Raw genomic sequence first — 22,957 nt, 5'->3', positions numbered from 1 at the left:
ATTTTAACACATTTTACTACAATAATGAATTTCTGCTCATAAATATGCTATCATTATGTGTTCATTTTAAAACTATTTTCTAAAATACTATATCAAAAAAATTCTGACAGCTTCTTTCACTGCTTTAATAATTTGATACAGCTTTACTGTAGTTACAAAAATTGTATTATAATAAATGCTGTGATTAATGTCATTTGATAATCTCAGAAACTCTTGTGAGAAATCGATTATATTCATGATTCATGCATTCAGACATTTCACATATTCATCATCAATTAGAATCTGATCTCAAGATGTTTTGACATTGTGTTTTATTATTTCTGCACAAACAATAGAGGGAAATCAATTACATGTTCTTCATGAATCATGCTTATGAAATGTACTTTTCAATTAAATGGTAATTTTGATAGCAGTAATATAAATCATTGATGTGATTCTACAATAAAAACACAGAAACAAAAAAATCAGCACTCAGCAGGGCTCACTCAGACACCACACACACACACACACACACACACACTGATCTTACTATCTATATGAGAATTTATTGCACACATTTGTTCTGTTATTTTAGTGACAGAAGTATTAAGTCATGAAATGCAGTATTATTGTCATGAAGTGACTCTAGAACATCTCACTGTCACTGATTTATCATGCAGCTCAAACATTATGGGTACAATCTCTCATCAGTCTGTTCTGATTCATCAACACAGTTTGACTGATCCAGGATAAATACTAAACCTAAACCCAGGATAGAGCGTCTGAGTGAATGTGGTGTGTTCTGTGTGGATGAGGCTCATTGTGTCAGAGACGCTGTAGAAGGACAGAGTTCCTGCACTCTCATCCACATACACTCCTACTCTAAAGATATTATCACCATACACTTCTGTTTTACTGCTGATGGGCTTGACAGGGAGATCAGTCTTTATGTTATTGTGTTTGAATATGTAACTGCAGGGAAAGCAGGACAGACTCCAGGACTGATCATTATTTCCAAACCAACACTCTTTACGCCATCGCTTCCTGCTGATGCTCTTATATGACACTGATATACGCACATCTCCCCTACACTCCATCTCCCAGTAACAGCGTCCACACACACTCTCTCTACACAACACCTGCCACACATCAAATCTCTCTGGATGATCTGGATGATCAGGATACCGCCGATACTCTCTCACACGTGTTACCTTTCTGTTGTCCTCAGACAGAATGAGTTCAGTATGGGCTGTGTTTGGATCCAGTGTGAGAAAACAAGCATCTGAACACAAAAATAGAGACATTTACAACACAAACACAATCACCGCAGCTGAGTGTGTGTTTGAGTGTGTATTTGCACTTGCTACTTGCATGAAATTCAAAGCATTGATGTTTGTCTACAAAACAACCACTGGCTCTGCAGCCCTTCTGTTCTGTTAATGAAAAAAGACCCTAAAGACACATCTCTTCCATCTGCACTTGACCCTCTAACACTAACTCTCTATTAATTTTAGGTTTCGTTATTTTTGTTTATTATTTAAAAAAATATATAGATAAAAAATAAATAAATAAATAACCTTGCTGTGGTGTGTTAAACTTGTAACAACACATATATATTATTGCTCTTTTGTTGGTTTTGATTGCTTCTATTGTCCTCATTTGTAAGTCGCTTTTAATAAAAAAAACGTCTGCCAAATGACTAAATGCAAATGTAATGTAAATGTAGACATACATTTCTTTATTCCTGCTGTAATCCTGGATTCTCCTCCATGATCCACACTAGAAAACACACACAGAGTCACATTTAGTCAGTAAACACACACGCACACACATCTCACAGCAGAAAAGCATCTTGGTTATGGACGTAACCCTCATTTCCTAATGCAGTGACGCCTGCAGGTGTACAGCTGTAGGAATGTGCATACCATGAGTGCTCAGACTTACCCAAGAAATGTCTGCCTGGCAAATATTTCAGCAATTATATGTGTCCTGTATTTCTATTGACTAAATCAGCCATGTTATTACTTTGAATATCAGTATTTTGAGTTGGTGCTTTTACAATCGATTCGCGTTTGTTCGCAGTTTGAACCAATTCTCTCACTGTTTCTCCATGGTCCAGTCTCATAGTATACATGTTGGTAGCACAATCTTCTGTTTCTATTTGGCTTACTCTTAATACACAGAAATTGACTTCGGCGTCCATATGATATGCAGTTTTGGCTTACATAGAATAGGCCTACCCACCTACCCCACACCCCTAATCCACTGCGTTTCATATGTACACCAAGGACAGTTTCTGCTTATGAATAGCCTACACCAAGTAGAAACTGAAAAACATGCACTTTTATGAGATTGCATTAGCCTATAACAATACATTTGTATTTTACCATGGGAATAGGCCTACAACTAATTAATGACCAGTGTTAGGGATAACGCATGTTGAGAGAAATCGGGAATAAGTATGTTACTTTAGTTCTAGAATAATGTGAACATGCATTAATTCATCTCACTCACACAAAAAAAGATTCAGTATTACGCAAAATGAATAAAAACAGTAAAATTCAACTCAGAATATGACACAAACCTTTATATTTAAACACTACTGACTATAAAACTATACTAAACTATAAAAACACTTCTTCAGCGAGTGTCCATTTTAAAACAGGGTTGTATTGGAATGTCTCATAAATCTCTTATTAAGAAAAGTTAGCATTTTCCCAAATCCTTTAAGTGAAAGCTTTAAGTGAAAGCTGCGTAAAATACAGTACCTATATTGCTGTTTGGCTTTATGCAGTTAATATGGCCCAAATAATAAAATAAAAGCAGAAAATCACTCTGAGCAACTTCTATAGCTGTAATAAGAGAGCTTTTTGCTTGAATGCTGCGTTTAAGTGCTCTAATATGAAGATAAAGATCTCTACTAATACGGCTGTGTCAGTCAACAATCGTGGGTAGGACTGGGAAAGTGCACACGGCAACACTTTAGAATTCTGTTCCATCATTAATGAATAACTACACAGGAACAAATGACTAATTCACTATTAACATTCTAGTAACAACTATTAACTAACAAGAAACTCTGATTAAGAAATCAGTAAGTAATAGTGCTCAGTTGAAACTAGTAGTTTAATACTTTAAACTTATGTGCTCTCTAGAAGCTTGCATTCTGCAAGTGAACGGTACATCATTGTGCCATTGCAAATCACAAAATCACTTTCACCTTTTACCTTAAATGTTCCCTCCTTGTGGAATAATCTATCCAATTCAATCTGAGCAACTAAGTCCTTAGCAATCTTCAAGAATCGGCTAACAACACATCTCTTCCATCTTCAACACTCTCTATTCTATTTCTATTCTTTAAAAAAACTCTCTATTCTATTTATATCTTCTCTATCTTTTCTATCTGTTTTCTTTTTATTTATTATCAAATTTAAAAATAAAACCTTGCTACCTATACTGCATTACGATAACTGGGAATTGTAATAGCACTTACATATCATGGCTCTTTTGTTTATTTTGATTGCTTCCCATGTCCTTATTTGTAAGTTGCTTTGGATAAAAGCGTCTGCAAAATGACTAAATGTAAATGTCAGTAACTACATTTTTTTTTTCATATCGGCTGGATAAATGCTAGAAAAAAAATACACAGGTTTATAATTAATGTGAATGATGCAAAATGTACCATTAATTCTAAAGTGAAGATCATGGTAACCCACTAGTAGTGACTTAAGTATTACCAAATCCATCAGAAGGAATTACTAATTGTTTGGATCAATATTCTAAAGTGAATATAATGATAACTCCCTATTAGTGATTAAAGTCATTGTAAACTTTTGAGGTTTTTGTAAGATTCTGGATAGTAATATTTCTAATTGATCTGATAACACTTGAGCCATTACTAGTGGGTTACCATGACATTCACTTTAGAATACTGATCCAAATAATTGGTTATTCCATTAGAAGGATGTAGTATCACTTGAGTCATTACTATCTAAAATCTTACATATACCTCAAAAGCTTACAATGATTTAAGTCATTATTAGTGGCTTACCATGATCTTCATCATGGCATCATTCACATTAATTATGAACCTGTATATAGTAGTTCTTAGTAACTCTTAGAAAAAATTGTAGTTACTGATTAACTAATAGTGAACTACTACTTTCAACTGAGCACTGTTACTTACTGATTCTTTAATCAGAGTTTCTTGTTAGTTAATAGTAGTTACTTGTCATGTATCTGGTCTGTCTTCTCATCATGAACTCTTGCACACACATTCTGGACTGCAATCCCCATAAGCCACTGCACCAATCACTGCACACAGCTGCTCCTTGTTTCCCACTGAACTGATTGCTGCACACACCTGTTTCACATTTACCCACATGCATTTAAGCCACAGACACACACACTTCCTTGCGAGGTCTTATCGTTCCATATGGTCATAATTCTAAACGTTTTTCTCTGTGTTGGATTATCTGTGTATGACTCTGGACTGTGTACCCCGTTGACGATTCCTGCTTCCTGCCATTGCGACCATTCCCTGTCTATCGAACTGTTTCCCGGATTACCTACGTTGTTCCTGTTTTCTGGTGATTATTCTGGCCTGTTGACGATTCTAAATAAATGCTGCAAATGGATCCGCACGTCTCAGTCTGACCCTCCTTGTGACATTACTAGAATGTTAATAGTGTATTATTCATTTGTTCCTGTGCAGTTTTTAATTAATGATGGAACAGTATTCTAAAGTGTTACCGTGTGCACTTTACAGATTCCGTGATCAGTAAGCTTTGAGAAATTTATAAATTAGGGAGATTAAAAAAAAGGAGGAGGCGGATTTTTATCATTGTAGGGTGGTTGTGTACACACACTGCCAACACACATTTATGTATAAACAACGTGAAAAAGAGAATTTTGCATAATAGGTGCCCTTTAAGACAGTCATAGCCTACAAAGGATTGAAATGAACATTTTATTTATGATTATAACTATTTGTCAAATTACATTTAAGCCCCTGAAAATGGGGGGGACTGTGTATACTGGAGATTTGCACCTGGAGATTTGGGCCTGTATTCACAAAACATTTTACCTCACCGCCAAGAGTTCTCCTAAATAGCAGTGAAAGTTTTTAGCTGAGTTTTCTCTTAAAACCTATTCACAAAGCTGCTGAGACAAACTTTGGTTCCACTTTACATTAGGTGGCATTAACTACTATGTAACTATGAATTACATTTAAATTCATCATTTGGTACAATGTACTTATTGTTGCAGAGGTGGGTAGTAACGAATTACATTTACTTCGTTACATTTACTTGAGTAAATTTTGGGGTAACTAGTACTTTTAGAGTATATTTAAAGATAGGTACTTTTACTCTTACTCAAGTACATTTATAGTGAAAAAACTTTACTTTTACTTCGCTACATTTGATGGCGTTCCTCCGTTACTGTCCTCAGAAACGTATCGTTGGAATTTTCATTTCATGTCTGATAAAACTGCGTTAATACTGCTGTGTACAGCTGTTACTATGGAAACCGTAATATTTCAGCGCTCCTAAAGCGCCCCCTCGTGACAGATAATTATTGCAATTATTGTTGTAAATGTTAAAAGTTAAGGTGCCTTCTAAAAATCTAAACAAGTACAGTAATATTTATGTTTTAAATAAATATAATAAATTGTGACCCTGGACCACAAAACCAGTCATAAGGTTAAATTTGACAAAACTGAGATGTATACATCATATGAAAGCTCAATAAATAAGCTTTCTATTGATGTATAGTTTGTAAGGATAGGACAATATTTGGCTGAGATACATCTATTTGAAAATCTGGAATCTGAGGATGCAAAAAAATCAAAATGCTGAGAAAATCACCTTTAAAGTTCTCCAAATTAAGTTCTTAACAATGCATGTTACTAATCAAAAATTCCATTTTGATTTTACAAAAAATCGCATGGAACATGATCTTTACTTAATTTCCATTCCTAATGATTTTTGGCATAAAAGAAAAATCAATAATTTTGACCCATACAATGTATTTTTGGCTATTGCTACAAATATACCCCAGCGACTTAAGACTGGTTTTGTGGTCCAGGGTCACAATGATATACTCAATTTATCCCTTTTAATGTTATAAAGGATGAAATGCCATAGTGTAACATATTTTGTTTTTATGTGAAACTGTATCTGAATTTTAAATCATGCCATTTTATGGCTTAATATTCTTTACATTGTCCAATCCCATGTTTATTTTACTTTTGCAGATCTTAAAAATGGTTATGAATTGCTTTAAATCAATAGTTTAGAATTCTCGTATACACTAAATGAAATAAATATAATGAAATAAAATTACGTCCTTGATATTTGTTTATATTTGTGTATTAAAAACAGTTTTGATTAGACTCCTATCTGATTTTCTATATTTAAAAAAAGGTCTTTTTTTTTTTATTTGGGCTAGTTAAGTTAATTTTCGGGCTACCAAAATCTGATGAGAACCTTTCCAAACAGTTTGAAATTCACTTCACATCAATCAGATCAGAAGTAACTACTATACTTGAGTACTTTTTCCATCGGATACTTTTTTACTCTTACTCAAGTAACTATTAAGATTGTTACTTTTACTCTTACTTGAGTAAATATTTCCATAAGTACTTGTACTTTTACTTGAGTGCAGATGTTGGGTACTCTACCCACCTCTGGTTGTACATGTTTTTTACATTGCATTTATATGTTTTTAAAAACCTATTTGTAATCACATTTGTAATTAATTTCTGTATTTACCACTGTTGAACTAACTCTTACACCCTATCCCACCATTAACCTACCAATACCACCAAATCTGTTCCTAACCTTACCCATATCCCACCTTAATAGAAGCAAAAGTGTTTTGCAATGCAAGATGTCCACATTAAGTACATTGTACTTATTTTTTTGATGTAGTACTAAATAGTTAATATTATGCTGCCATATTCAAATAAAGGTTTAAAAATAAAAATGGTGCACATTCAAATAAAGATTATAAAATGCAGGATAAGTGTCACTAATTAAACAAGTATCTGTTCAGCTAATTGTCAGCCTCTTATAAACTGGACACAAGAACTGTGCTGTTACTTCTTGCCCAAATTATTAATCAATAAATAATGTAATCACAGAAGCGCTGTAATCACAAATGAGTGGTCTGAACTAATTTACACTAATTTACACACTGAACTAATTTACACTTTATTTTAGATGCACATGTGTATGCACACACACCAGTTCATTTTGGTCCTCGAATTTATATTTAATTTATATCTACATTTATAGTTTTACATAAATATATGTAGAAGCAGTTTAAATAATAAAACCTAAACTTGTCTTGTTCAACATACTTTATTCTGTCCAGTGAGCAGTTTCGATCCTCCAGTTTCTCAGAGAGAAGCTTGACTCCTGAATCTCCTGGATGATTGTAGCTCAGATCCAGCTCTCTCAGGTGTGTGGGGTTTGAACTCAGAGCTGAAACCACATAACCACAGCCCTCCTCTGTCACCATACAGCCAGACAACCTACAAAAACAACCCCACATGACATTAGTTTGACAACCAGGCATTCAATTTTAGTCTTGAACTGACTTTTTTTATTTTGCACTGTTTTCTAAGGTCCACTTATAATGTTATCAAGATTTCTACATCAAAAACATATTTAGAAGTAATAAGCTATTTTCTGTCCTATCCCCTTTTATCAAAACACTCTATTTGAATAGGTGTGGTGGATTGTAGACTCGGAAGCAAACACCCACTGCTGTGATTGGCTAATAGTTGTGTATGTTTTATAGCATACATTCCATAAACATGGACTCTTCAAAAATGCATAACTAAATGCATATCAAACGATCTGTAGGAACAGACAAAGCAATTGTGACCATGTAATGAAAACAGTTACTCACACTTGTGTTGCGACATTACTGTCCGATCCAGTATAACTGGCACAGCAGCATCCTTTAGTTTTAATCTTTCTGCAAATTCCTGCATCGAATTGTCCCTTGTTTGTAAACGAATTAATGGTAAAACAAAGGGCCTATTTCTTACTGACGTGGTCTGGATCATCATTTAAATTAAAGTTTATGGTAAAGGTACATGAATTACGATGAATTCATGCATGAATTATGCATTACGTCATGCATTAATATCTCATGTACTATCAGGAACTAACACAAGTTCAAAGTCTTTCATTCATGACATGCATGAACAACACCTTAACTAAAACATTAACTAAGATGGGTACAACATCATGATTTGTAATTTATTACGCATGATCATGATGTTTTCTTTTGTTCACACAAAAATATGAAATAGAAAACAGAAAATGTCTTTACTATCCACTGTAGATAAATCTATGCTTATGGTACATGAATCATCACAAATTTGTGTGTAAAAATTGCGTTATTTTGTGCAGGTAAGACTACTTTAATTATTAAAGGATTATACACAAATCCACATTACCTCATGCATGCATACAGGCTAGAACAGTGTATGAATTAATGTGAGAACTAATGTTTTTCATTAATTATGATCTGTGTTATCAAGCATGTTCATATATTCTTCAAAGTAGCCTGCAGGTAAATGGACAGACCCCAACATTGGCCAATCACAGCATAGCACATGAATTTTGTTGAAATACGAATACAATAGTCCTCATTAACTAAGCATTAGCTTCTCATGACTTCATCATGTGTTCTATAAAATACTGAAAACCAGTGTGTTATTAATGAAGACATAATTGTAAAATGACATGAATATGAACATGAAAGTTTAAGCTTTTGCACACAATGTACTGTGGACACAGAAAATACTTTAATCTTAACTTTTGACTTTACTCTTAAACAGTATAGCACAGTTAAATCAACAGCAATGCCTGGGAAGAGCTGAGAAGGAATTTAGTACATATAGTGCCTGTATATCTGAAAGCTCTTTACAAAACCAAAAAGCTGTCAAATGATTTACAAAAATTAATAAATACGATAAAGAAAGTCACAAACAGCTTGGTCTTTTTTTAAGATAAGGAGTCACCTTTTAATGTAACAAGCTACTAATATGGACTCCTCATGAAATATTTAATGCTGAACAAAATTTAAGGAAAAGGTTTAATAATACTGTTTACAAATAAAGCACAGGGTTAAGATCAAAGTTATTTTGTGTACATTGTGTGCATAAGCTTAAACTTTCAATGTTCATGTCATTTCACAATTATGCCTTTATTAATAACACACCATGAATTCATGGTAATTCATGTACCCTTACCGTGAAGTGTTACCAAGTTCACTTACTCTTTCCAAACTTGTTTTGCCAACTGTTTTTCCACAACTTGGTACTGCACAGCATTTTGTTGTCTTTAGAGCTATCTTTATCATTTGGTTTCTGCATAGATCTGCCTTTCTTGTAAACACTACATGTGCAAATCGGTGGGCAGGGCTAAACAAGCAGAGATGGGTGGACTTCCGGATGGCAGATGGAGTAGACGTGTTGGCATGTACCTCCCACTCTGACTGTTTCTTTGGAGCCACTCCATACATAAATTTCACTTTTAAACGGATCATAAGGATGATATTTATACTCATATGACATTTTAACTAGTTGTTAGCATGGCCTCAAAAGTGAGTAAACAAAGCAGAAAAGAATCCAGAGCGGACCTCACTAACAGTGATTCCAGCGAGCTCAATATGGTGGCAATTGCTAAAATGTTGGATGAAAATCGCCAGACCTTATTGGCCAAATTTAAGTCTACTATAACCTCACTCAAGACCAAGATAGCCTGTTCAAACGGCAGTAATGGATCATTCTTCAAAGATTGCTTCTCTTGAGTCCAACGAACGTTTGCGCTGGAAGTGACTTGCACCACTCTGTCTGAGAGCAACGCGAAGCTGTTAGCCAAAGTTACGGATCTCGAATCGCACAGCCACCATACCATTGTTCCCATAATTGGCCTGCCAGAATCGATTGGGGACCCCGTCCTTCTTTGTTCTTTTCACAGCTCCTATTAGACGACCTGGAGAAGGATGTTTTGTCACCAAAAAGAGCTGATCATCCACAAGGCTCAAGCTAAAATAGGCAAGCTGATGTTTCAAGGTAGCCCAGTCACCATATGTGAGGACTATGCACCTGAAGTGATGGCACAAGAATCTAAATATAGACAGGTGATGATGGAACTGTACAATTTGGGACTCAGACCAACCCTGCTCTTCCCTGCGAGGCTGTCCAAAGGCGGGAGTTGGAGATCGTTCTCGTCCGTGTCTAAGGCTGAAGAGTACGTGGCATCAGCCCGGACTGACTCTCCTTAGTAACGAAGTATTTGCATCATTCATTCAAAATATCTGGTGTACAGCCGGCTGTTTACTGCACCGATATCCTTTTTATATGTGTACTGCATAGTTTGTCTCTGCTTCAACCAGAAGTTATTGTTACACATGTTTATGAATAAGGGAAATATATATAGTGACCTATAGGTTGGTATACAGATCTGGCCATTAAAAATGCGTCTATTTTCACGCGGCAGCCTGCAATTCGGCACGCGTGGGCACGCGTCCTGCCGCAGCGGCTTTTTTAGATTTTTTTACAACGTTGTTGCACTTCATATAATATCCACCAGGTGGCGCAAGGAACAACATTCTGTAGCCAAACACCATGGCCAGCTCTAGGGGGCGTTGGTCACAAATACCAGTACAATAGTTCAATGATTCCTCTTTCCTGAAATTATGGTTCAAACCAATAGCAAAAAGATAGCCTATTCATAAGCAGGTGCAGTTGTATTGTTATTTTGTTTTCTTTCTTTGTTTTCCTGACGAACATTTATTAGACTGCATCGGAAACAGAAATGTTAATTTCGGTTATTTTATTTCTCCAACCGACAACTGACGTAAACCGCTAAATTCGTTTTCAGGGATTAATTATACACAAGCAAGAAGCAGCATAAACATCAGAACCTCACGTGCAGAGCTTATGCACAGAGAAAAACCCAATAAACCTATATATAATAATAAATAAAATAGGCCCACATAAGAAATATATGTTTTTCTTTTCTGAATGAATAATAATTTAACAAATTAATAAGTAGCAAGCCTATATGCAGAATTTTAGGCAATTTCTGTGATGCGCCCTTAAACCAGCATCTTGTTTCCAATTTTTTTTTTTTTTTACAAATAGCCTACACGTTTTTTTTTTAATTTTTTTTATTTTTATTGTGATTGTACACAAATAACAGAAATATGTAAAATATCATAGTTTTAAGCAATGCCGTACTCTTGAACGAGTATTGTAAGCTGTATCCACTTTATTAAGGGGAAAAAAATCAAGTGATCCTGACGGCGCCGCGGGCAGTTAAATAACTCGACAACTTTCACCTTCAGAATAAAATACATTATATATTTCAGCGTTTTAAAGCAACATCAAATTAAGATATGCATGTTTAAGAGGTAGTTCGTCTTTTTCTTTTTCTAAGATACACAATTTTAGATACACTGACAATTAATTTGAGTAGAGACAGATAGAAATGGGAAGGATAAATATAAACTACAGTATTTTTGCGATTTTGGTGCTTAGAAATTTATTCTAAGCGGGCCGCGGGCGAATAATATAGTTAATATAGCGCGGAGCGGGTGGATGCGGAATAAAACCTCGTGGAAGCGGGACTGGAAAAGCACTTTGTTATATCCTATAGACTATTTAGATACTTCATCATCAAGCAAAAATTTATTCATAAGCAGGAGCAGTTTTATTATTATTTTCTTTTATTTTTTTCCTGTTGAACTTTTATTAGACTGCATTGATAATAGAAATGTTAATTTCTGTTTTTTTTTTTTCCAAACGACAACTGACGCGTTTAGTTATTATTAACGACAAGATTGTGTTAAATTACATTTAAATTGAAACGTGGCTGTGACACATTAATAACAGTTAAATTCGTTTTGAGGGGTTAATTGTACACAAGCAAAAAGCAGCATAAACATCGGAACATCACGCGCAGATCTTATGCACAGAGAAAACCCAAAAAAGCTGTATGTAAAATAAATAAAAATGCCCATATGCGAAATATAAATTTCTTAATGAATAATAATTTAACAAAACGAAATAAAATAAAATTAATAAGTAGCAAGCCTATATGCAGAATTGTAGGCAATTTCTGTGACGCGCCCTTGAACCAGCATCTTGTTTACATTTTTTTTTTTTTTTTACAAATAGCATACACATCTGTTTTTTCGTTGTGATTGTACACAAATAACAGAAATATGTAAAATAGCATAGTTTTGAGCAATCCCGTACTCTTGAACGAGTATTGTAAGCTGTATCCACTTAATTAAAAGGGGAAAAAAACGTGATCCTGACGGCGCCGCAGGCAGTTAAATAACTGGACCACTTTCACCTTCAGAATAAAATACATTATATATTTCAGCGTTTTAAAGCAACATCAAATTAAGATATGCATGTTAAGAGGTAGTTCCTCTTTTTCTTTTTCTAAGATACACAATTTTAGATGCACTGACAATTAATTTGAGTAGAGAGGAATAGAAATGGAGAGGATAAATATAAACTACAGTTTTTATAGAGTTAAAAATTAATTTATTTATTTATTAGTATTATTACTATTATTATTTTGATTTGTTTTTGCGATTTTGATGCTTAGAAATTTATTCTAAGCGGGCAGCGGGCGAATAATATAGTTAATATAGCGGGAGCGGGTGGATGCGGAATAAAACCTTGTGGAATCGGGACTGGAAAAGCACTTTATTGTTATATCCTGTAGACTATACTTCATCATCAAGCATGGGCGTCGGAAGCAAAATAAATGTGGGTGGGTCCTCCCCCAGAAAAATAAATACTTTAGTATATGCCATTTTCTGTAGTCTGGTGCCTTTTATATTTACAAATATTATAAAAGACGGCTGTTCTGCAACATTTTCAGTGGCGTAAGTGATAATACGAGTAACATATCGTTTTTGACGCGGGAGACCCGAGTTCGCGTCCGCCTTTTGGTGAAATCATTTTCGAAATCGTCACCCTTTTCACTTATATCATATCGGAAAGGCATTTGTTTATTAGTTAATTAATGAAATAATTGAAAAGTTGAAATAAAGTATCAACTAGGGTTAGGTCACCTACCGTAAGTGTATCTGAGCACTATACTGTACTTTTAGGAGTGTTAATAATTAATTTTATTATTATTATTGTTATTATTATTATTATTATTATTATTATTATTATTATTATTATTATTGTCTTTAGATTTATTCTTACATTTTGATGCCGTACATTATTATGACGCACTGCCCATGCAGTTTTTTTTTCTTTTTTCTTAAAAACTAATTGAAGTGAAAGGGAAGAAACCCATGTAGATTTGGCCTAATGTCCATAAATACTAGCCTAGTATTATATCCTAATATAGAAAATAATTTAGACAAATAAACAGAAGGCTCACTTTTCAAAACAATAAAGCTTAGCCTATATGACTGACAACGAATACAACAATTGTTAAGTATCAAAAGTGCTCCAGTGAGTTATGCAATTTTTTTCCACCTTTTTTTCTTTTTCTTTTTTTTTTTTAAGTGGAAAAGTAGTTCTTCTATTTCGGAGAAGTTCATTAAGTCTGTCTCTTAACAGCTTCCAGTCACGAACTGCGGGTTGAATCTCCGACCAACGATCAGTAAGGTTTTTTTTTTTTTTTTTTTCATCTTTAAACAGCTCCGATTTACATCATTTTAGCCTGGAACTAGGCTTAAGTCTGTTCTGGGAAACCAAAGGGAAGTGTATTTTTTTTTTTTTTTCAGTTTTCTGAAAAGTAGCCGTTAATGAGGCATCAGAGTTAAGCGGCATGCAGTATAAAGAGCGAAATGTTTATGAATGGCAGAGTGGGGGTGGGGTGGGGTGTTGAATGCTGTCTGTTGCCTTGTTGTAATCAACATTTGGAGACTTGGGGGTGCTGGGGGCTGATTCCGACTGCATTCAGTTGCATTTCGAATTCAGCATTCAAATGCATGCCAGGGAGAAGGGGAAAGCTTTCCTCACACGCTCCACTTTTTTCAAAACATTAGTGTCCAACCTGACACGCGGGTCAGTGGATAAACAACCCGAACCCGACCGTTTTCAAATAAACAAGTGTTTACATGTATTACATGTTGGCCTACTTCAAATTAAATAGCCCTGCAAGAAACATTTCATGCATCCCACAATCTTGTCCATTGACTGACCTTCTTTTTTTCCCATTATATTTGTATTATTCGTTTGTATTCGTTATTTTTTCCTTCATTTTGATCTCGTTACATAACATTCTGAATGTAAATGATACTGTAAAGGTGCTACGACTGGGGTTTTTACTGGAATGCAGTTTAAAGGTTAAATTTAACATATATTTTATTTTATTTAGTCTAACTAATAGACAAATAACTGAAGAGTGAATCATTCACATAGTTTCATTTGGAAATAATTTATCGTCACACAGTAAAATAGGCCTACATTCCTTCTCTTAACTAAAGAATTGAACATATAAAATATGAATTGAACATATTTTATTTTGTTTAGTCTAATTAACAGACTAGACTATATAAATATTAAACTGTTTTACTGAGAAATGAATCATTCACGTAGTTTCATTTGTAAATGAAAACATCATGTATCGTCACACACGGGGATAAATACAATCAAAAAGTCAAAACGTAATTGGCATAATTGTCAGGCGTTAAAAATAAATAGCCCTAACCAGGTATTGAAATAATAATAACCTATAATAAGAATAAATAATAAGTGATTTAAAGCTATCTACTTTTTTCTTTATTGTGAATCGCTTAACCTAAATAACTTTATATATGCTATTTGGCATATATTTAGCAAATATTGTGAACTACAATTATGCCAATAAAGTTTTGACTTTATGATTGTATTAATGCCCGTGTGTGACCATACGATTTACAAATGGAACGTGAATGATTCACTCGACAATGAAACACTATATAGGTTATAATTAGACTAAAAATGAATATATGCCATGTAGCATAATCAAAGCTTTAATGGCATGTCAGCATTTATCATTTAGATTCGGAATGTTAAGAGATCGAAATTAAGGGGGACATACTGAATATAAACGAATAATACATTTATTACAGAAAAAAAGGATCAATTAATGGATAAGACTTAAGGATGCATAAAATGTTTCTTGCAGGGCTATTTAATTTGAAGTACTTATATGTAATAAATTCTTGATAAACTTTTGAATGCTGTCTACATCGCGCACAGACATTCGCATATACAGCATTGCCTATTGTTAATATATAACTTAATATTGCATTAATTTCTATAACAATTAATAAAAAAATTTCTTAACTCAAAATAAAAAATATTAATAAACCTATCTCTGATAATCCTGGGTTATGGTTACGCAGGTTTGTTTATGCATTAAACATAAGGATGTCGTTACCTCGACAAAATAATCTTGTGGCCACGACATAATATGACATTCCCAGGAATTAATATCTCGTGGCAATGACAAAAAGTAATATGACGTTCCTACGAATTCATTTGTGTGGCCACGACAAACATAAGTGAACCGAAGGTGTCCCCTCCAGGTTACCGTACCTTTTAGTTTGCAGCAATGTTTTCAGCCTGCTCCAGTCCAGTGCGTTACATGACTGCCCCCTACTGATCATGTCTTTCCTATGTCATTGTATTTTCCGTGTTCCTTTGGAATACACCGGCGTCACGCGAGACCACTTTACTTCCCGCGCGCATTTTAAATGGCCAGATCTGTAAGTAGCCTTAATATGGGTGCACATATTGATATTTTTAGTTCCCCTTAAGTCATTTCACTACGACGTTACATATGGGAACTCGCTAGAGGACCTATCAGCTCTGAGCTATAGAGAAAGGGCCAATGAGAATTGGCTAGTGGAATTTGCATGCAAAGCCACTCCCCCCACATACGGGTATATAAGATGGCGGCGTGCATCCACTATTTAGATTTTCGCTTCGGAGCCTCGTTTGTTACGAGCTGAGAGGAAGAAGAGAAAGAAGAAAGTGCTGCTGTCTGCTGCTTTGAAGATCTGCGCTGTTGATCGCCACCAACAATAACAAGCCAGCATTTTTGCATTACCAGCGATCTCTGAGTGCACAGTTGTGCCGCGGCTTTCCCTGGGCAAACCGGGTGACTAAAAGAGCAAATTTCTCACACGGTTGTTGAGAGTACTCTTGCAAGAGATGTCTTTCCGACGGTGTAACTCTGGATGCGGTAGCTTTCTAACCTCTTTAGACGGACACGATCGCTGCCTCACGTGCCTGGGCTTAGATCTGCTGAGGCAGCGTTGGTGGATGGATCATGCGCATGTCCATGGATACACTGAGATCCCGCCTTTCATTCGCGAAACGGCTGCCTTTGCCGTCTACCTGGGCCAGTTTGGCAGGCCGTAAAGGCTCCTCGGCTGCCTTGGTTAGGCGCTTGGGTGATCTCACTGTGACGGTTCAGAATGATCTTCTACCTCAAAATGTACCCCCGTCGTGCTACCAAAACAGAACGCTCCCCCGCGCTGTGGGCCTAGCGTCTCTTTTGGCACCCCTGAAGAGGATAGAATGTCTATCGCGGCATCAGAGGGGGAGCAATCGGCAGATGAAGCTGACGAATCGGCGGGACAGCACCCCTCTGTGGTTGCTGCCCCATCCTAGGCGGATGCTTCTCCGGGTCACCAAGGGGATCGGGCTTGAGGTGCCCAAAGCGCCCTCGCCAGGGCATCTGCTAATTTTTTTTAAATGGTATTTTAACATGACCATACATAATGTACTTCAGTGAATAAATTACAGATTGTCTCAATATAAACCCAATCAAAACCCTCCCACCCAAAAGACATTTTAATATAATGTCAAGAAAAAAAGGTAAATAAATTAAAAATAAAGACGGAAGAAAATAAAATAATAAATTAAATGAAACAAATAAAGATAAACAAATACATTGAAATAAATGAACGTTCCTCTCTCAAAAATCTATTTTCACTCTTTCCAGTAGAAGTTAATTAATTTGTATCAGCGCTAGTATCAGGAGAACAAAGTAAGCCTTTGATGTGGTCAAAAAAAGGTTTTTAGGTCTTATGAAAAGATTTGAGAGATCCTGAAAGCGAGAATCTTAACTTCTCAAGTTTTATACAGCAAAAGATTTCTTGGATCCACATATTATGCGATGGAGGGATGACATGTTTCCACTTCAGAAGAATGGCTCGTCTTGCTAAAACAGTAGCAAAGGTGATTGCATGTTTGATTGTAGATTTTCATGTACGTACAACCATGCATTGTTAGAATTTATAAAGTCATCAGTCAACTGGCAAGTAACACTAATTTACATACTTGCCAGGGCCAATTTTACTTATTTGGTACTTGGCAAGTGGTAATTTTGGACCCTGTCTAAGATTCTAAGTACACGATGCACACACAGTTGCAGGGGCATCACAAACAGGTGGAAATGGAGTGCATAAGGTCTAGAGCCCTAGAGGGGCCCACAACAATGTTCAGGGGCCTGGCTGAAATGAAAAAAAGTTTATTTTGCAGTTTGTTTAGTAATTTTTTCAGGCCATTTTAAAATTTTAGTGTTGCATTCAAAATACAGTAAAATGGACACTTGTATGAATATGAATAAAATCACATCGCTTCAAATGCATTTGTCTTTTGTTCCAGCATTCCACTGAGAACAGATTACACATTTGGTGACAAAATGAAATAATTATTTATTGTGGTAGCATTTGGATTATATACAGTATATTAATGGAAAAACATTTACCTCAGTATCTCTAGCTTACAGCTCTTCAGTCCATCAGAAAGAAGCTTCACTCCTGAGTCCTGAAGGTCATTGTTACTCAGGTCTAGTTCTCTCAGGACACAGTTTGATGACTGAAGAGCTGAAGACACACTTTTACAGGACTGAGCAGTGAGATTACAGGACTGTAGCCTGTTTGGAGAACAAAACAAACATTGTTATACATTCAGACGGCTGATTCATTCAAGAATAAAGCAAGTGCCTGTATGAATGGACCACTGATTGACCCAATTGATTAAATTAAAATGCAGAATTGTTCAGTAACGAAACACAGCTGTGTTGCTCAGAGATGCACGACTGTTCTGCTGTAAACTTTGTTTGGAACTATTTTTGTTAACAGAATAGAGCAAAAACAGTCAACATTGACAATATTGTACTAAAATGTATTGTAACTACTTGTTTGAACACTTGTATAAAATCAGTGTCCAATTTGCAATCATTTTTAGGGAAAACTTCACTCTCTTGGTTGTGAAATGTTGGCTACATGTTATTTTTTTAATGGAGAACCATTTACCTCAGTATCCCCAGTTTACAGTTCTTCAGTCCATCAGAAAGAAGCTTCACTCCTGAATCCTGCAGGTCATTGTTACTCAGGTCTAGCTCTCTTAGGACATAGTTTGATGACTGAAGAGCTGAAGACAAACTTTTACAGGACTGAGCAGTGAGATTACACCCACAAAGCCTGTTTGGAGAACAAAACAAATAACATTAATATGTTTACCAGTTAATATTTATAATCTGAATCATATTTGACTTGCAAAAACCTTTGACTCTAGTGATACAGTTGAAGTAAACTCAGGAATCATTGAATACATCAGATTTTTAATTAACCTGTTTGAGCTACTTTTGAAGGTGCACTAAGCCATATTTGCTAAATGTTTTTGTGTTGGACCGAGTCCCAAAACACACTTGCACCCAATCAGCAGTAAGGGGCATGCCTAGTAATAAAAAAGAGAAGAGATCACTCATTGAGTGCACATGACAGATCAACTATAGTTTAGAGAGAGATGGCAAGTAAAAAGGGGAAAATATCAGAGGAACAAAACATTAGAGAAAGAAGGGTTACAATCAGGCAAGTGGTAGGACACATGTCCAATATCAGAGCAGCTTTCCAGCAGTGGAAAGAACACAAGGAATAGGAAGGCCTGGAATCGAATGCCAACTTTAATTTAAGAACATTCATTTTGTTTTGGTTTTGAAACTTACAAACTGTACAGCGGAACACTGGTTTTCTTGGTCTCAGTAATGTTACTTCTACCAACTGTTTACTGATGTAGGTGTGCAAAGCAGAGATGTATATGCTATGCCATCTTCTGAAGATGGCGCACAATTATGAAGGCAAGTGGTAGGACACATGTCCAATATCAGAGCAGCTTTCCAGCAGTGGAAAGAACACAAGGAATAGGAAGGCCTGGAATCGAATGCCAACTTTAATTTAAGAACATTCATTTTGTTTTGGTTTTGTAACTTACAAACTGTACAGCGGAACACTGGTTTTCTTGGTCTCAGTAATGTTACTTCTACCAACTGTTTACTGATGTAGGTGTGCAAAGCAGAGATGTATATGCTATGCCATCTTCTGAAGATGGCGCACAATTATGAAGCTCATTTGCATGTGAAGTGATACACACCAAAACAGCTCTTTTTTAGACATGCCCCAAAAATGACACTACTACTACTGATTTCATTGTGCTTGTTTGTGTGTGTGATTATACTTAGTAGATTTAAAAGTGTGCGATATGACCATTTTTGATTGTGGAGAATGTCAAGTTATCAGTTGCAGTTCTGGCGCATCCACCTCAATATCCTCTACAGTGTGACATACGTTCACATTAAATATTAACTGAGCAGTAGAGTTACATTCGCAGGACACTGCACTTCATAATCACAAAAGTGCATTATTTGCTTCTGCTTCAAAGCCTTGCAGGTTAAACATTTAATTCACATGCTGTTCTGACTTGCACTTTTTCTAAGCTTCTAGGCTACCTGATGCGCACGCACACACCTGTCAAACAGCGCCTGATTACTAGGATAAGTTGTCTTCCGCATCTGATTGATTTCGCATCTAATAGACTACTGTCAAAAACGCATAAGGTTTACATTAACACAGTTGGTTATGTCTTAAAATGAAAGGAAACAGTTGAGAGAGAAACAAATGCATGCAGCTCTTAAAGCAACAGAAACATGGTGCCACTTGCCATTAAAGTAATAGTTATTAAATTCTGTCATTTACTCAGTCACACGTTGTCCCTGTCGGGGAAACAGTCCAGGTGGCCATGGCCGGGTAAACAGTCCAGGTGGCCATGGCCGGGTAAACAGTCCAGGTGGCCATGGCCGATCAGGGGAGTAGACCCCCCCCCCCCCAAAATTTTCTTGGGGGAACCTAGGGTATAGTCCACACAGGAGAGCACGGAAGGACGCGCTGGAGACAGCTCCGGCTCTGGAGGGTACGCATGAGAGAGCTCCGGCTCTGGAGGGTGCGCATGAGAGAGTTCCGGCTCTGGAGGGCGCACAGGAGAGATCTCCGGCTCTGGAGGGTAAGCAGGCGCTGGACGGCGCTCTTGAGGAGTGGGCTCTGGACGGCGCTCTGGCGGCGCAGTCACTGGAGGGCGCTCTGGCGGCGCAGTCACTGGAGGGCGCTCTGGCGGCGCAGTCACTGAACCAGAGGAGACTCAGGAAGGCTGGGCGGAACCAGCGAAGACTCTGACTTGGCTGTAGCTATCTTGGGTGCAGACTCAGGCTTGGTGGACATCTTGGCCGGGATTTCAGGCTTGGCGGCCATCTTGGCCGAAGGTTCAGGAACGGCGGCCATCTTGGCCGTCAACTCAGGAACGGCGGCCATCTTGACCGGGAACTCAGCACCAACGGCCATCTTGGCCGGGAACTCAGCACCGGCAGCCATCTTGGCTGAGGATTCAGGAACGACGGCCATCTTGGCCGGGAACTCAGGCTTGGCTGCCATCTTGGCCGGGAACTCAGCAACGGTGACCATCTTGGCCGAGAATTCAGGAACGGCGGCCATCTTGGCCGGGGACTCAGGCTTGGTTACCATCTTGGCCGGGAACTCAGCAACGGTGACCATCTTGCTTGCAGAATCCGACGTGGCAGCCATCTTGTTTGCAGAATCTGGCGCGGCAGCCATCTTGTGAACTGGCGTGGCGGCCATCTTGCTTGCCGACTCCTGCGTGGCAGCCATTTTGCGTGCAGACTCCTGCGTGGTAGCCATCTTGCGTGCAGATTCCGGTACGGCAGCCATCTTGTGAGCTGGCGTGGCGGCCATCTTGTGAGCTGATGTGGCGGCCATTTTGTGAGCTGGCGTGGCGGCCATCTTGTGAGCCGGCGTGGCAGCCGGTAGATGAGAGCGCGGGGAGGAGGCCGGCCGCATCGGGCTGAGGACAGCAGCGGAGCTTTGGAGGACGACTGGGGATAGGAGACTGGGCTGGTGGTCCGATCCGTTGGAGCGGTATGTGGAGGTTCTCGGCTTATGGCAGGCTGGCGCGATGTGCTGTGTCTGTGAGGGGACCGGAAGATGAGACCGACCAGAATTCGGAAATTCTTCGACTCGATGAAATCCTCCACATATCGTTCCAACTCACGGCCACCTTGCCGCAGTCTCCTCAAAGCTGCCTCAGCCCGACTCATCTTCTGTTTTGGTCCGTCAATCTGTCACGATCAGGCTGGATTGTGGAGTGGAGATGGAATGAGGAGAACCGGAGTAAATGAAACGTAAACAGTTTATTAAATGAAACACTGAAACTAACATAAACAAACAAAAACCGGGATCATAAGAAGCACATGAAACCAGGCAAACAGCAGTAACAGAAATCATTGACGGACCAATGGGGAGTGCACACACAGACTCTTAAATATACTGAAACATAGGCGTGGTCACAAACAAGATAACGAGATGACGAGGGGGAAATACAAATATGGGCAAGACTAAACCAAAAGGACTAAACCAAAAGGGGGAGAACAGACTAAACCAATTGAACTAGAAACATAGGGGAAAAAACACTAGGAAAACATGACAGAACAGGACAATACACAGACATGATTCTGACAGTCCCAGACCTATATTAATTTCTTTCTTGTGCTGGACACAAAAGAAGATATTTCAAATAGTGGGTAACTAAACAGTAGCTAGTCCACATTTGAAAGTAGAGGAGAAATAATATGGGAGGAGAATACAAGGGAGGCCTCCACTAGGGGTGGGAAAAAAAAATCGATATTGCAATATATTGTTGTGCTCTCTGTCGCAATAAATAATCGATACACTAACGGCCAATATCGATATTTTATTACAACACAAAATGATTAATTTACCCGTTGTCAGTGTCACTGTCTTTACCCAATATCTACCATTCTGTTTGCGGGGGGTGCTGTTCGAGTAAATAGGGGTAAAGTGACGGAAGCAGCGGCCAGTGAAGAACACAGGTTAACTAACAACAGAGAAGAAGCGCAGAAAAAAGAGAAGCGAGAAGAATGGCGGAAAATAATGAAAAACAAATCAAAGACCCACCCGCAAGTTGAGCATGCTGATCAGTTAGTGTTACTCAAGAAGAATATGCCTTGATGTGTCCCATGTCCAGGTTAACATAAAGCACTTTAAAGTAACTTACTACTGACCTTTCAGTATTATGGTTTACACATGTTAATTAATGTTCATGTTGTTTTTGGTAACATTTTACAATAAAGTTCATTAGTTAAACATTAGTTAATGCACTAACTAACATGAACTAACCATGAGCAATACATCTGTTACTGTATTTACTAATGTTCATTAACGTTAGTTAACGAAAATACAGTTGTTCATTGTTTGTTCATGTTAGTTCACATTGCATTAACTAACGTTAACAAGATTTTAATAATGTATTAGTAAATATTGAAATTAACATTAACAAAGATTAATAAATGCTGTATAAGTGCAGTTCATTATAAGTTCATGTTAACTAATGTGGTTAACTAATATTAAGTAAAGAACCTTATTGTAAAGTGTTACCTTGTTTTTTAATGTTCATGCACTTTTATCTGTCTAGCTGTACAGTGACCAGGAGGCAGTGAGTTATTATGCAAATGCATATTTCTTTGCACAATGTTTGAAATGTTGGCATTAATAAATGCATAAGATTTCCTTATTATGGGTATTTTTTTCTTTTTCAGTCACATATATC

The 22,957-nt window shown here is 37.2% G+C and overlaps 1 protein-coding gene across 1 annotated transcript in view; it reads right to left on the bottom strand.

The window, feature by feature from the left end:
* Nucleotides 1-176: 176 nt before the first annotated feature.
* The window catches only part of LOC141332926 (NACHT, LRR and PYD domains-containing protein 3-like), a 39,608-nt gene continuing 16,827 nt past the window's right edge, over nucleotides 177-22,957 (bottom strand). The window contains exons 11-15 of the mRNA XM_073837886.1: nucleotides 18,301-18,468; nucleotides 17,751-17,918; nucleotides 7,343-7,516; nucleotides 1,712-1,758; nucleotides 177-1,261 (exon numbers count right to left, since the gene is read on the bottom strand). Coding sequence (XP_073693987.1) covers nucleotides 705-1,261; nucleotides 1,712-1,758; nucleotides 7,343-7,516; nucleotides 17,751-17,918; nucleotides 18,301-18,468 — 1,114 coding nt within the window. The 3' untranslated portion in view covers nucleotides 177-704. The remainder of the gene's footprint in view (nucleotides 1,262-1,711; nucleotides 1,759-7,342; nucleotides 7,517-17,750; nucleotides 17,919-18,300; nucleotides 18,469-22,957) is intronic.

Source organism: Garra rufa, chromosome 4, assembly GCF_049309525.1.
Source record: "Garra rufa chromosome 4, GarRuf1.0, whole genome shotgun sequence".
NCBI classification, from domain to species: Eukaryota; Metazoa; Chordata; class Actinopteri; order Cypriniformes; family Cyprinidae; genus Garra; species Garra rufa.
The sequence above is the reverse complement of the archived record's forward strand: the minus strand, read 5'-3'. Positions and strand labels throughout refer to the sequence as shown.